This window comes from Oryzias latipes, chromosome 14 (genome assembly GCF_053564925.1).
Source record: "Oryzias latipes strain Hd-rR chromosome 14, Olatipes_Hd-rR_3.1".
NCBI classification, from domain to species: Eukaryota; Metazoa; Chordata; class Actinopteri; order Beloniformes; family Adrianichthyidae; genus Oryzias; species Oryzias latipes.
This window is the reverse complement of record NC_136250.1, coordinates 11592613-11609198: the sequence shown is the minus strand read 5'-3', so window position 1 is coordinate 11609198 and position 16586 is coordinate 11592613. Positions and strand designations below refer to the sequence as shown.

The following is a 16586-nucleotide window of genomic DNA, read 5'->3' as shown; positions in this document are numbered from 1 at the left end:
AAATATGGGAAAAACTTTATCTGAAGCTGATTTGCGTTCATTTTTTTCTTGATTTAACATGAAATAAATGATAAAATGTTATAGACCAACAAATACTACCAGAAGTAATTGAGAAAAGTAATGTACAGCAGAGAACGTTCCTTTGATTTTTAACTGACCAGTTATTGATTGACAGTAAGTGTTGTGTATTGAAGTTAGTTAGTTGAACTTCATTACCCAGCATGCATGTCTTACCTAGAATGCTTACGGAGTTGTCACGTGCTAGCGCACGGGGCGGAGAGCTAGGAAGCGGTTGATAGCCATGCACTGTGAAGTATGTTGAAAGAGACGGTTAAATAAAAAGTCATAGAAACCCAGCTACAGCGACTGACTTGGCTTACTTTAAGATAAGCAAGACAACACATGGTGTTAGAAGTGAGCAGCAAGATTAAAGAGAAAAAGTCTTGTGAGTGAAAACATGCCGAGGAGCAACAGGGTGATAGCGAGTGCTACATCGAGTGATGGCTACGAGCAGCAGTGACAGTGAAGCAGGAGCCGAGGGAGAATTTGAACAAACAGAAGAGGATTTTGTTTCTGATTTGGTGAACAACGCACAGCAGCAGGGGACTGTGGATGCCCAAATACCCCGACTCGCCATGGATAAGCTAAGTCCGCCCACTTCCATGCAATTGACAGGCAATCTTGCTGATAACTGGAAACGTCTCAAGCAAAGATTTAACATATTTGGCAGCAAGTGGAGCAGGGAACGGTGATGAAAAACTTAAGGCTAATATGATCCTATTGCATGTTATTGGAGAAGATGCTTTGGATATATTTAACAGCTTTCAGCTGGATGAAGCTAACCTGACTCTGGCAGAATTAATGACAAAATTTGAACAGTACTTTGTACCCACTAAGGAAAGGTACAAGTTTTTCACCCATGACCAAAAGCAAGGAATACCTTTTGATCAATAATTAGCAGAGCTTCGCACATTAAGCAAAACATGTGAATTTGGAACTCTGAATGGAACTTCTGCAATACAGAAAGAAATAAAGAAAGAAAAATAAAACATATACTAAACAAGAGGTGAAACATGCAGGTTTTAAATGTGGCAAATGTGGAAACAGCCACAAGCCAAGATCATGCCCTGCATATGGAAAATCTTGCAATAACTGTGGGAAATGCAACCATTATGCTAAATGTTGTAAAGCTCCCACAAGACAAAAAGTCCACACAGTTGATGAGGGAGAACAGGAAGACGAGTTCATTGTGGACATGGTGCATGTAGGCACAGCAGAAAAAGAAGAATGGATAGTGCCACTTGAAGTGAATGAGACAATAATTCCATTCAAGATTGATACGGGTGCACAAATAAATCTGTTATCTATAGAGGATTACAAAACACTGACCGTGAAGAGCAAAATTAATCCAATAAAAACAAAGGTGACTGGCTACACAGGCGAACGCGTTCCTGTAAAAGGAGGCTGCATTGCAACATTCAAACATAAAAACCAGAGGATACGAGCACAACTGCTTGTCGTGGATAAGAATGTGCAACCGATTCTAGGACTAAGCACGTCTGTATAGCTGAATCTAGTTAAAAGAGTGTTTGTTGTGTGTTTGTTGTCACCAGAAGTGACAAATGATAATGACTCGCTCATGAAAGAGTACAAGGATTGCTTTGAAGGACTAGGATGTTTACCTCGAGAGCATAGAATATGCGTGGATAAAAGTGTCCCTCCTGTCGTGCATCCATGTAGGAAAGTTCCCTTTGCGCTGCGAGAAAAACTGAAAGACGAGCTAGCACGCATGGAAAAACTTGAGGTCATCAAAAAGATAGATGAACCAACTGAATGGGTATTGCTGTTTTTTTCCCATAAATAACTTTATTATACAACTTTGAAAGTAACGGCCATCAAGAAACATTTATATAAACACAATTATTGGGTAATTATTGATGCACATTTTGATTTGACCTTCTTTTTTCTATCTTTTTTTTACAGTGAATATACCAATGCTGCTATCTAACATGCCTTTCCCTGTTTTGCGCTCCATGATGTCAAAGAATATCTCCAAATCGGAGCACGGTGAGTGGGTCTAGGCCTCTACATGAACTGTAGAACCACTGAAGTGTGTCTTTCTCCACAAAGGATCAGTACTCCAAGTTCTGTTTGTTTTAGCAAAAAACCATTCAAGGAGATAAAATGCTCTGATTTTTGCATCACCTGTTTTGAGGTTATTATATTTTTTTCATCTTTTATTATCTTGTTTTCTAGGAGCCCTGTTTGCCTGCTTTTCATTTCTGGAGATATTAACCATTAATGTGTCTTTTGGAGTCTTCAACAGCATTTATGCTGCCACTGTGGCCTGGTACCCTGGATTTGTCTTCAGCCTATCTGCAGGGCTCTGTTTTATTCCCTTATCTGCCCTTGGGTAAGTAAACTCTCTAATGTTTACTAATCAGTTAAATATATTAGCCTTAGGATGCTTGGCAGAAACTATAAATATTTATTTTAATAAAAGAATTCCGTATTAAATGTCCAGTTTAAACATGTGTGGCCTTTCTCAGTCTAATGTTCATTTTGAAATCAATAATCAATCAATAATCAATAAGCTATTGATTTTTTTGTATCTACACTTTATTTATACAACACTTGGATAGTCACTTTAGCAGGCCTTAATAACAAAGCTCTGACATAGTAGAAGGATGTTAAAAGTGTTTGGCTACACAAAAAAGACAAAGTATTAATGCTTACTTAGTCTTATTTGTGCACAGTGAAGCATAAATCCACTCTGAGTCCACATCACATGTTCTGCTTCTTCTGTCATGCTCTGTTGGCACACCAGTGTCCCAAAACGAATGAACTTTTAGTCATAGTAAGTCATTTTTTCAGTTTAAAAATATTTTCATTATTAGCATATCTACCGGTGTCAATATATTTTCAGTCAAGAATCAAGAGCAGAATTATATATTATAGTTTATGCAATTTATAGATAAGTAATCTTGTGTGGTTTAAGTAACTCTAGAAGCCTGAGTAACTGGAGCTGCTGAAATAACTGCATGACTCTGCAGATAAAATAGTTTGAATGTTTTTTTTTTTTAACTTGTAATCTAACCTCTTTTTTCATGTTCCTAAAATGCAACTTCTCCATGTTTTCAGGGTGGTTGCTCTGATTGGAACAGATGTTTCCACTGAGATCGGAAGACCAGAGACTTTCACCTCAGGAGAGGCAACGAATGCAGAGGAAGATCAGGAAGACAGGCCGCTGCTTAGCTGAGGGTTTGGACAACATGCATAAAAACAAAAACCCCTACATATTTTCCTGTACATTCAGATATATTTATAAAATTGAGAAAATATGCACTTATTTAGACCTCGAAAGTACCGGTGATGCACAGTGTTGTATTTCTGACCAAAATGCTTTAATTTCCTGTTTCTATTTTCACTTCTGTGGCTGATCTCGAATTTACAATTTTAAATTCAGCTTTTGATATCGTTTTTAAGTTCGTGGTGTTAAAAAGACTTTCGGAAGCCCTTTTTGCATCACAGACACAGATTGAAGTGAAGTATTTCTAGTATACATACTTTTTGAAGCAATAAACCCCAAAAAGGAGAATGTAAAGTTAATACCAAAAGGGAAAAAAAGCAACAGAAATGTCTAGAAGGATTTTTAAAGGTTTTTTTTTTTATGTTTGAATTTGTGTCTTTGAATTTTTGTCAAGAGGTGGTTGACAATTTTTTTTTATTAGTTGAACACAATCTGACTGGCTGTGAGTACCGTAATCATATCTCTTTTCATGGCTTTAATAGCGTTTTAAATGCAATTTGGTGGTTGTTTACCATAGTTTTACTTTTTTGGGATGGTGTGATGCTTTGTTTTGTTGTCTGGTTAAAGAAATAGGTCTAAACTTAAGTATGATTTTTTTAAAATCATGAATAAAATTGTAATAATCTGGGTTTCTAGTCAGTGGTTCTGTAGCTATAATATAATTATATCTTTTTCACTTAAAAGATCAAAATAATTTGCTCTCAGGCATTTGAGTGCACAGATTTTCTGGCAGTTTTTCTGATAATCCTTACTAAATGTGGACAAAAATATTATTTGTGCACACAGCTTTACAAAACATTTCTTCTGCATCTTGTTGAACTCTATGTTTCTGCTTTAGTTTGCACATTTGCGCTCTTTCTTCTGCTAAGTGGAATATGGTGATAATTGTAACTTTTTCTGCCCTTTTCCTATTTTCATTTTGAAATGTCATTATGACATTTTTGAATCTTTTGATTTGAGGAATATTTGTCCACTAATTCTGTCTTTAAACTTTTTACTCTATGCAACTTGCATACGAAATGATATAGAAATCAGAAAATGTTGTTTTGATTGAACTTCTCTGCACTTTATGCACAATAGTTCACCTATTGTGGAGAATAATTTTTGTTATTCAATAGTTACAAACATTGTTTGCATTATTCATATGAACGTAAAAGAAAAGAAAACAAGGGATTTGTCTTTTTTAAGGGAAACTGTTTGCAGAAATATTTTTGCCTCATTTAAAAAAATATTTATAATGAAAAAGATTTGGAGAAAAACGTTACTTGATTAAAGCTATGCACCTTTAAAATGTAGAGAAAAATTGACCCTACTGCGTTCTTTATTGAATTTGAACATTTAAAATTATTATTTTTTTCCTTTTTACCTGACTGAACCGGAAGGAATGACCAGTTTGATTCTCATCATAAAACAAACTTGCTGTATTTGTAATTAGCAAATGCGCCATGTTAATAAAGTTTTAACATCTTTTGTTCTAGATTGATAACCACACAAAGGGTTCTAAGGTCAAAACGTAATGTGCTAAATACATTTCTAAGAATCTCTACTTTAAGAAAAAAGTACTTAGAAAAAAGTAAAAGCACATACATCCTTCTGAAAAAAAGACAGTGCTTTGTGTTTCAAAGACTTTTATTTTGTATTGAGTTGGCTAAAGTATTTTTACTTTGAAATAAATTTGTTCTTTTATTTTTACCCTTAGTGTCTTAAGTTGTTTTTTTTTTGCTTTTGTGTACTCTTTTGTTCTGCAGATCAAAATACAAAAAACATCAACCGAAAAGAAGAAGAATTTATAAAAAGAAACAACCGCCCGAGAACAGAAAAGGTTTCCCTTATTGACTATGACTGTTCTTTATCTTAGTGTCCAAAATATCTAAAATAGTCCAAACAAAAATAAAATTGAATGGTGTATACATGGGGAAAGACTATTTGACAGAGGGGTTTTAACATGACATATTAGGTACCTGTAGATCTTCATGTATTGTCTCTAGATACTTGCAGTAATTCACAAACTGTTGCAAAAGGTTGTTGCACAAGTCTTCATATTTATTTGGAAAATATCTTTTCTTTTTAAATAAAAAAATACATACAAGTATGTTTTGAATAAATATAATTAAAATATTGTTTAAAAAAAGATTAAGGCCGCAAGATTAAACGTTGGGCTTTCAATACCGTAATAGTCTTTTAAGTCAAAATTGAATTAGATGAAGCTTCAAGTGGATTTCAGATGTGTTAATTATAGAAATAAATCCAACTATAAACCCAACTTTGAGCAAAATAATAACAATAAAAAACATGTCTTTGCATATTTTTTTAACACACAATTAACAAATTACAACTTTTTGTCCAGTTTGTGTTGGCATTTAACTGAGGTAGATTCAGCTCTTTACAAAAGCACACAATCTTTTTTAATCAAATGTTTTCGCCAACTTAGTGGTTTGAGAACAATAATGAAATCTTAACTTTACCATCACATATTTGTAAAAAAAAAAAGACATTAGAATTGCTCAAAATGAATACGCTTTTAAATGCTTTTCATCATTTAAACACTAAGTAATTTTTGAAACTATTATTTTTAGCCAACTGACACACGCAGAGGCTTGTTTGGCCACTAGGCGTCACTCCTCCTCCAATATTTAATGCACATGCTGATACTATTTTGACAAAAATGGGATTTTCCCAGTTGTTGAATCCTTCTTGTCCTTTTCCACTGCAAAAGTAAGCTCAACTTTATGCTCAAACATGATCCCTTTAACTCTACACAATGTTTGTTCTGTTGTCAGCTTTTAAATGATGTAAGAGTGACAGATAGTAAACAGGGTGCCCATTATGATGACCATGCCACCAGATTGCATGGTGGCTTATTTACTGTACCAATGTTGAAACAATATCTTTAAACCCCATATTTTTTACACGAGTGCAGAAAACCGGCCTGTGATTCCCTCAGTTTTCTAAACTTGCTCATAGCTGGGATGTTTTGACTTCGGTTGCGTCTGGAGGTGTTGTTAAGAGAAAATGTGCTCCCCTTGCAATGTAAAAACAAAGAATAACTCTAAATTTGTGAATTATCACTATAAATGCTGTGCTTTTGAAACTGGCTGCAGTTATGGAAACCCAAAAGATGTTTGATGATCATCTGCAATTTTTTAATTTCCATCCTGGAATATTGACATCTGCAGCCTGATTGTAAGGTAACACTGTGACACTGAGTTTAAATTGAGTTTAAAGCCACATGGAATCAAACATTTGGTTTCTAGTTAAATTAGAGATGAAGGTGTGGTGAGCAGTGATGATAGTTTGCGCAACTTTCCCAGGAGTAAGGGGCCCGTGGGAGACGTTTGTGTGTCTCTGGCACGCAATGGGGTCGATGAGGATTAAAGGGAAGGTTGAGAGAAGAGGCAGGGGATTGAGGGGTCTTTGGTTTTTGGTTTCGAAGCACAGCTGAATCAGCAGCGCAATCATCTGCAGTACACCACATCACATCCCATCACCAATGGCTCGATCTCTGATGCTGATCCAGAGAGCTGCTAACAGAGCTCACTTTAACCCACATTTTCTGCTCCCCTGAAAGAGATCATTCAGTATAATGTGAGAAACCTTTCAAGGTGGTCTGTCTGATCAAGGACGGGTTTAAATCTAAAGATTTTCATTTTTTAGTTTTTTTTAAAGATTAAAGATTTTTAAATTTTAAGGGATTTTATAATCTGAAGATTTTTAATAATACTGGTATTTTAAAATGTAATCAGTAGCACAGATAATAAGAGGGAAGGCAATTTCCCAAAAATGTGCAAATTGTACCATCACTAATGCTCACTAGCAGAATAATAAAGAATTGTTTTCTGACGTGATGTTCCAGATACATGCAAATACTGGTTTGCAAACAATTTACTTAGTTAAGCTTTTAGTTTGGTTTCAAAATAGAAAAAAATAATTGGAAAAATACTATAACATAAACTCAATAAAACAATTAAACTGACGGATTTCTCTTTTTGGTGTTTTTACTAAAATGGTGTGGCAATTTTCTCATGATGGAGGACTTATATAAAGAAAATTAAGCTTCAACTTACATTTGAGTATTTCTTTGTTCAAACTGTTGTGAATCAGGAGCAGACAAAAAAAATGTCATTTGAAAAAGTTTGTAGTTGATGTAGAAGCTGCAATCGACAGATCACAAGCTTCCTGCTCTGTTTAATTCTGATGTATTCACTTGTAGACGACCAGTTTCATGTACGTCTTTGTCTTTGTAGCACCGGTAATGTTAGGTTGGGAGGTGTGAGGGGCTCTAAGCTAGCAGGAGATAGTGTAAACAGATAGGTGATGGGAAGGGGGGTGGGCTCACACTGTGCCAACACATTTTTTAGGAACTATTGCTGCTCTGTAAAAACTATGTCCTATGCGTTCTGGCTAATAACAAAATAATGACAAATACTCTTCTGTGTTGTTTTTTTTTTTCCAGTCAAGGTGATCTTAAATTAAATGGAGTCCAGGATGACATGGTATGTTGCAAAGTAGAAATATACAGCGTGATGGCATTCAGCACTATACACTTACTGAGTTTCACCTTATAAAAACAACAACTAAATATTGTCACTTAAAAAATGGCTTTTTATAGTTTACCTTTCTAGACAGAGCAGCAATCTCTGGCACAAAAACACAGAGGCACAGATCCCAGAAAGAAACTGGGAAATGTGGGGAAGAGAAAAACAAAAAAACTTCATTCAGAAAGTCTCAAACTGAGATTTGGAACAGCCAAAGCACAGACAAACAACCCCAGAGCACAGCCAAGGTTAAATTATTTTTTTGATTAGTGCCATTTGAACAAGAACTGGAGGACATATATTGATGTTTTGGTTTATTTATTTTATCTTTATAGTTGTCCCAGTGGAAAAATAGTTTCATCCTGCTCTTTGTTGAACCAGTAGCTGTATTGTAAAAATTCTACATCTACAAAGTGTTTTTTTCTTTTTATGACCACATTTTTATTTCATTTATTTTGCACAAATTTACCTTTGTAACTACAGTAAATTGGTAAATGGTTGAAAATCTTTAAGGTCTGGATTTTCAATTGTTTTCTCTGTTTCTGGAATTTTCTTTTTCGAATTTATCTTGTCTTATCACTTGAGGTTATCCCCTCTTTGTCCCATCTGGATTTCATTGCATTTCAGGGTTATCCTTTATTCCAAAAATGTGTCTTTTCTTCTTTTCTGTCAAGATTATGGTCTTTTTTTTATATTTATTCATTTTGCAGATGCTTTTCTACAAAGTGATTTGCCAATAAGCTACATGACAAGCATTAATGGAGTCATTTAACACATTCAACCTTAAGTGCTGTTAGAAAAATGTCTAAGCTTCAAGAAATGTCAGGGATGCAGAGTGATAACATTCTTCCTGCCTTTCTTGACCCTTTACTTTTCTTTTTTCTTGCACAATATTACTCAAGAGACTAACTGTAGCCATTAAAATTGTAACTTGTTTAAGCACAATTATTGATGCACTCCCTAACCACAGATTGCCATTATATTTCTTGCAATGCAATCATTCAGCCACATTTAAATTAAGATATTGTTTTTAAGGTAAATTATTTTCTATTCATAGAACTTTATGCACAAATGTATGAGCACAGCCTTGGTCAGACATTTTAACTTCTTTATTTCCAGTGGAGGAACAGAATGTAAAAAAGACAGCATCCTGGGACAAAGATGATTTATTCAACAAACAAAAACCAATGCCTAAAACCAGAAAACATGCTTTACGATAAGGAACAGTGCATAACTGAAAAAATTCAATTAAATAAAATGTAAATCATTGATGTTCAATTACAGTGAATTATCAACAATGTTAAGGGTATTGTACTGTATTCGTTATGCAAAGTATCATACCGTAATTCGCAATTCAAACTGGGAGAACATTTTATTCAGCTATTTTCATGTTGTACTATACTGTGAATGGCATTGCAAACTGTTAGAAAATCTGACAATACTCTGTTGTTTTTTTATGTTGTACTCTAAATAGCAAGGCAATGGGGAAAAAAATTAAAAATCATGTGATTCCCAGGAACTTACTGTAAAAAACTGACCATTGTTGCAAAATAAAGAAGTAAAGAAGTGTACGATTTAAAAAAAAAAACTAACAACTCCTTAAGAACATTCTGACATCTTTTTTTTTAATCTTCCATCCAGTTAAGCAGCTACAGACTCTATTTTGTTTTAGATTTTGATAGTGGAGTGCATTAAAGGAGTTAAAGTTTGAAGTTGTGATTGTTGTATCATAAGTTATGGGTTGATATCCAGGCATGAAATTGCCATGCTGTTACTGTGAAGCTGTGTTTGCACAGGGTTTAAGCTACACTTAGCTACACTAAGGACATTAGTGTCTGCTAGTACAGGGCCTCCTGCATTCTGTAAAACTTTTCACCATAAATGTATAGGAATTCATAGGCAGTAGTTTAACCAGTAAATGACTGTATTTTTTTACAGTTATTTACTGTAAAATAACAACAATGCTCAGTTGTTTACAGTAAGTTCATGTAAATCACATGACTTTAAATTATTTTCACTGCCTTTCAGTATTACATGGTTACAACCCATTACTGTGAACTGCAGTGACCCTTACAGTAATGTACTGCTATTTACTTTTCAATTATATTAATAATGATTTTTAAGATTGGGGTAGCGTTTGCCATTATTACAACAGTGTACAAAGACATTTGGATTTGTTTGTGTCCCATGCATTGCAGGATTTGCTGCAGCATTGCAAGCAGGATGAATCATCAATGGCAGACCTATAGGTCAGCAGTGAAGCCATTTGACAGACCATTACCGGTAAGTCTGACTGTACATGTTCACTATGAAATAGCTCCCTGCTCCCTCCATTCTGTTGTATCAACTTGTAGATGACTAGATCCCTGTACAGCACATTGATGCTAAACATAAACCAAAAAAGAAAAAGAAAAAACAAGCCTGACAGGCATGTAAACAATCTATTTCGGCTTTTTGGATGGCTTCCCTTAAAACTGCAAGTTGTATTGATTGCCACCTAGTTCCGGATTGGAAGGGTCAGGCTAAAGGCTGGTGTACAGCATGCTGGTGTCATCACACTGAGACCATTACCGATATGTCTGAAAGCTGGCTGTGACTGAGCCTGTCTTCAAGAGCGGCAACCCCCCACATCTGTACAGCACTGACAAAAGGTCACCAATCACCCCGCCGCCTGGCTCCGTTTCAGCACACCAGAATAACTACTGCTGGGGAGTGGGGCAAGATGTCAGAGCCTGATAATCAGAGAAAAATTAGAACTGAAAGGCTTGAAAGTGATACACAGAGTAAATTCAGTCACACTCTTTGCAAGAGGTTGAAGCGAATCCTCTGTGGGGTTTTTTACACGCTGTCATTGTTCTTTCTTTCCTTCTTGAATAGCTTTTGTTTTGATAAAACATTATTTTTTTTCTATTTTTATATGTTTATGTCTTTATTCCTTTCAATGATTTTCCTCAGATATTGATGGATCAATCCAAAACGTTTTCCTTTCGCTTGTGGTTTTACGGTCTCTTTGGGAATATTAACAGCAGTGCGTGTCTTAAGTAGGCTCACACTAATTGTATTTGGTTGGTGCAAGCGCTTTCAAACACACAGAAGAATGAATGTTGATTAAGAGAGGTGTTTCTTTGGGTAAATCAGGCTTGCCTGAGTATTAAAGGAACCACAGAGAAGCCAAAGCTTCCATTAAACCACATTGACAATCAGTGAACAAGCGTGAATGTGAAGTCCTGTGAAAACACATCTGCGTTTATCCAATTTTCTCTGACTTTCTTTTATACATTTATTTTTTTCTACAATGAACCAATTTTAACACTTGCTCTGTTTGTGCAATGTTAAATATTTTCTTTACAGTGTAATCAGGGATTTTAGAGCATTATCAAAATTGGGGTACAAGGAAAAATTATATACTTTACAAAATCAGCAGCACTTAATTGATTTGTCAACACAATTTCCTCCTTTTTCCGAAACTGAGACCATCCTTGTAGTTACAAAAAAATCTGTAAAATTCATGTTAAAAAATGAAAATGTTTGTCTGCAACAAATGCTATCAATTATACTTCCTGACTATGTAGGTTTAGTTTGCATTGAAAAAAATCTTTCTATACTGATCATCCACTAATATACCTGTCACGGTTTTAGGTTCTTTGCTTTTGTGTTTTAGTTGTTTTTTTTGTTCAGTGACATTTTGAGTTTAACTTCCTGTTTTATTTTGTAGGTTTTCCTGTTTTGTTGTTGTTCGAGTTTTACTTTTGGTTCCCATCTGCCCTCATTGTTTCCACCTGTGCTTTGTCAGTCTTGTATGCATTTAAGTCCTGTCTTTCCCTTCCTCCTGGGCTGGTCCATAGTTTGATGTTATGCTGTTCCCCTGTCTCTGTGTAGCTTTGATGTCTCCCCTTATTTCGAGTTTGATTTTTCTAGCCTGCTTAAGCAGTGGTTTTTGGTTTTGTTTATTAAAGCCCCCGTTCCCCCGCAACTTCCTGCCTCCTCTTCCCTGTGCCTGGGTGCTATTCTCAATCTTTCTCTGTGACAATACACAGTGTGACAAGACAATTCATGGCTGGCACTCATTCCCTAAAAAAAGTATTTGGAAAACATGGGCCAAACTCTTTTAGCTAAATAATAAATTTGAATTTTATAGTGCTGTATTTACAACATATAGGCATGAAACTATCTTGGTGACCCTTAAGTATGACTTTTCTTTGCTTTTGTTTTCATCTGTCCAAAATATAAACCAGGTTTTAAAGGACCTATATCATGCAAAATCAACTTCTTGAGCTTTTATGTCTTGTAAAATGTGAATTCCTCAAGGAAAACAACCCAAAGCAGTATTTTGCTCCATTATTGCACCAGTCCCTTCGAATAAAAAAAAAAAAAAAAACAAGTCGGTTTTTACATTGTGACATAAGTGAGAACAGCCCCTTCCAGGAAGAGTCTGCGCTTCCAGCACCGCCCCCTGGCTAACACACATACCCACTTTTTCTCTGGAGCCAGTGGTGATTGGCTAAATGCTTTAGTAAGGCTCCACAATATGCACATATCTTTGAAAAATTTAAATGTTGTCTGTTTTTGTGGGTGAGGCACAGACATGCTGCAGAGGCAGACACTAGGTTGACGTCATGACATGGGCGGCACCCATGAGAAGCGAAAGCCGCTGCCTCAAAGATCGGGTTGTCTTAAAAGGCTGTGATAGCAACTCATATCTCATAAAAAATGCATTCTTTAGTGTGCCAAAGGTAATACATTATCATAGATATGGATATAGCTTGCACTGCGACAGACTGGTGACCTGTCCAGGGTGTCCCCTGCCTTCGCCCACAAGTGGCTGGGATAGGCTCCGGCAGCCTCTTGAAAGGGATAAAATGGCAGAAGATTAATGAATGAATGGATATAGCTTACTCTGAAAGGCTTGAGAAAAGCATGAAATAGGCCCTTTAAATCTACTAAATGTTTTACATAACTTGCATTTTTTTTATATTCCTCTACCTATGAATGAGAGCCAACAATTGAGTCACATGACCAGCATCACATTTTAAGCACAAATAAATTCATAAATAAATCTCAAAAATCTTGCCAATGGAAAAACAAGTTTTAATGTGACTATCCTTATTTCGAAACATGGTAATGCAGCACCTTTCAAGTGTTATAAAGACTGCCAAAATATTTGGGTTTAGGATTCATAATGCAACAGTTTTTCAGATAAATCTACCGATCGTCTAAACCTGCTTAATCCCTTTTGGAGTCATATGGTTGCTGGAGCCTATCCCGGCAGCTCGTAGGTGGAGGCGGAGTTCACACCGCACAGGTTTTTTCAAATAAATATTCATTAAAAAATATTACTGCCTACAAGCTTGCAGAAACAACGGTGTAGTGTATTTATTATTTATTTGAGGTTATTTTACATTTCTATATTTTGGAGGGCTTAACACCATCATGGAAAATTCCTGATGATATTTAATGAAAAAATGTTTTACTTTCTGATTGTTTATGGCAACTTAAAACCGGATATTAATTTACAACTTGGCTGTTCAAGCCTTAAAGTCAAAGTTTTATTTGTTTAGTTCGTATAAAAGCATGCTTGGGCTTTTGTGATAAAAAAAAAAATCCTGTGGGTTTTTGTGGGATGTATGCCTCACACACATTTTATCCAGAAGCCTGTATGTTGTCATTGTTCCTGTTACTAATTTGTCCCTCGTACTCCATGTGGCTCTGGAGCCACATGTAAGCTCTTTTAAAGTCAGGTATTAAACTCCTACAGTTTAAATGAGAACTCACCAGCAGCTGTGTTGTATGTGGTTTTAGATAGTAATAAAAATTAAAAATGGTATTTGAGGATCTATTAGCAGGAACTATTAGCATCCTGATAACAGTAGTGAAAAAGGCAATCATCCTTACAATTGCCATGAACAGGAAATCAAGACTTTTGGTTAGAAGGTTTCTGCCTCCTGATTGTCAACATGGGTGCGTGGGTACATCAAATGCTTATATAAGTGCCTGTGAGTTGATCTGCATTGTGTGTGAAGGTCTTTCCAGTCCACATGCTTGTTTAACTTGGTTTTCCTTTTATAAACGAAACTAGTTGAGTTTATGAAATTTTACTTTAGAAAATATAAATTATTCTTTAAATCATACAGAGCAAACATCCATAACACTAATGAGTAGACAGTTGTCAATTTTTACTGGCTTTAAGTAATGATCTGCATTAATCTTCCTTGCTTATTTTTGAAGGAATATATATATTTATGTATTTATTATTTTTATTATTTTTATGTATTTATGAAAATTATTTCTTTTTTCACAACACAAAACTATGGTCCTCATAAAATGTGTTGCAACCTCAAAATTCTCAGCTCCTTTTCTTTATAGGAAGACAGAATTATAGTGCCTAAGCACAAATGCACAGCAGTGTAGCTGAACATACAGTACAGACCAAAAGTTTGGACACACCTTCTCATTCAAATGAATGGGAAGGTGTGTCCAGACTTTTGGTCTGTATTGTATACTCCAGCAGGCCTTAGCACATATTAATGACACAGATTTAGGAAATTACAGCTTCTGCTTCGAGATTTAAAAAGATAACAATTTTTTACTGACACGCACTGGGATTAACAGTCCAACACACCCTTCCTTCTACAAAGCCGCACACGTGTGTGCTACATGTGCAGTTAAAAGAGCTCCCCTGGGGTCATTTTGTGTTTAGGATGTCCTGCTGATGACATTTACTCTTTTAGAACGAAGGTGGTGTTTTGAAAGGCTACTTGCTGGCCAAAAGATTAGAGGCAACTTAAATCCTAAGAATTAACTATTTAAAAACAAAGTTTTTATTGTGCTTAAAATAATGTGGTTTTAAGATTAAGTGTTGACCATCTAACTACAAGGCATGAGAATTAATACTTAGGGACAACATCCTGCTCCCTCCAGTTCTTTTAGTCAATTTGTAGCTTTTAACTCTCTCGTTTTGGACTAGATGGTAATGTAAATGCATGTTACAAATGCCAGAGGGTAAATATCACTACTTTAAATTGAAAAAAAAAGTCCTTTAATTCAATAACTAATGCGGCTGTAGATACTTGGAAAAATTGTTCGTGGTTCAAAAACTGCCAAAAAGTGTCGTCTTTTCTTGCTTCAGATGCTTTAAAATACAGAAAAATATATTAATAATACTGAGATTGAGAGGGGGGCTTGATGTCTCGCTGATGGGAAGAAGTACAGAGACCAGCAGCTAAAAGTAATAAACTCCTGATGTAATATTCTTGCAAAGATGAGAACAACCTGCAAACTAAATCGACCTAAACTCTTAGTGTGACCTGGAACTCATCACAGCTTCTATGGTTGGGTTGTTTCCCTTCGGTGGAGTTGGCTCCAAATAAAGCTCTCCCATGCAGATGATACGAAGAAGTTCACACGCAACAAACAGAATGCAGGAACAGATGCTGGACAGCATGCACAGAAAAGACCAACTACATTGTTTCATGATAGATGACAGAGAATAGCAGCAAAATAGTGTTGAAGGGGTCATGAAAAATTCCTGTTCTTCGTCATTTTCCAACTAGTTTTAAGTATTTAGTCAAACTGTGGACAATGAACGTCTGTTCATGATGCACATCTAATTATGAAAATATTTGTGCAATGTGAAATAACTTTTCGAACATTTTGTGACTGTGCATTTACATTCTAAATCCCTTCTTTCAGTTTTTCTCAACTGTCTAAACACTAGACTTCACGCTCTCATTGTTCTGTATGTTGTTGAGTGTTTATGCCAGTGGAAAAAAGTCTATTGTGTTTGCTGCTTTGTCTACTATTAATACTGTGAGAAGCTTTTTAATTCCAAACTGATGGGAATAATTAAAGGATTTGGCTTTTCAAAAGGTGCAGCTACTGAGCAAAACTGTTTCCTGATTAAGTTGCCTGAAGATTCAAGTGTTGCAAGATTGTCCAAATCTATACCCACAAGGTGGAAAGTGCTTCATAATTCCTCAGCTTTAAGTCGGCCTTTTTTTGATGAGTTTTAAAAACTGCTTGCCCTGCTTTTTCTCCCATTTCTGGAAAGTTCAGATTCCAGCGACAAGGTTAAATATAGAAAAGAACTATTTCCACAACTTAGCCCAATACAAAACACAAAAATCACGTAAACACACATCTCATACAATGCAAAAATGGAATCCTAAGAAAGCAAAACGACCCGTTCCAAGAAAATATTTCTTACCTCATATCTTTTAAGAAATCAATTTTATCAATAAAGATTTTAAACACGAAAATAATCTTTGTATGACAAAACATGTATTATTGAATTTAATCTTTTTTACTTAGAATAAATACAAATTCGTTATAAAACCATTTTTCTCAACCCACTGCCAGATATTTTTGGTAATTTAATGAAAATCTGCCAATGGGGAAAGAATTTTTTACCTTTTTCCAAGGGGGCTGTTTTTGCAGTGTAGACAGGTATTTGGTGAAACTGCCAAATGATCAATAACATTTGGAAAGCTAAAAATGTTAAAGTCTTGATGTTGTGTATGGGTTAAAAATGCTGAGTGTACAACTCAAAACCCTGTGTGAGCTTCATAATTCATCGTAAAACACGCTAAGTAAGTCTTTTACTGCTAACTTACTTCAAACTTCCGACTTTCTGTATGTTCGTGTATGTTTATCACACAATTTCATCCTTGTCCAACGGTGGCCATGAAGTACAAATACACCAACAAATCACTCAATGCAAAAATATTAGACATCCTAACAACGAT

At 35.4% G+C, this 16586-nt stretch overlaps 2 protein-coding genes across 2 annotated transcripts in view; both read left to right on the top strand.

Annotated features, from left to right (window-relative positions):
* Positions 1-260: 260 nt before the first annotated feature.
* LOC101171601 (lysosomal proton-coupled steroid conjugate and bile acid symporter SLC46A3) lies at positions 261-5002 on the top strand. The gene is made up of 4 exons (XM_023962586.2): positions 261-1837; positions 1984-2067; positions 2257-2413; positions 3142-5002. Exons 1-4 carry the CDS (start codon positions 1834-1836, stop codon positions 3257-3259), a joined length of 363 nt encoding a protein of 120 aa, XP_023818354.1. The 5' UTR covers positions 261-1833; the 3' UTR covers positions 3260-5002.
* A 2766-nt stretch (positions 5003-7768) lies between these two features.
* Positions 7769-16586, top strand: part of dchs1b (dachsous cadherin-related 1b) — a 114369-nt gene continuing 105551 nt past the window's right edge. Inside the window, exons 1-2 of the mRNA XM_078931127.1 lie at positions 7769-7803; positions 10044-10128. The gene's annotated coding sequence lies outside the window, so the exon portion shown is untranslated. The remainder of the gene's footprint in view (positions 7804-10043; positions 10129-16586) is intronic.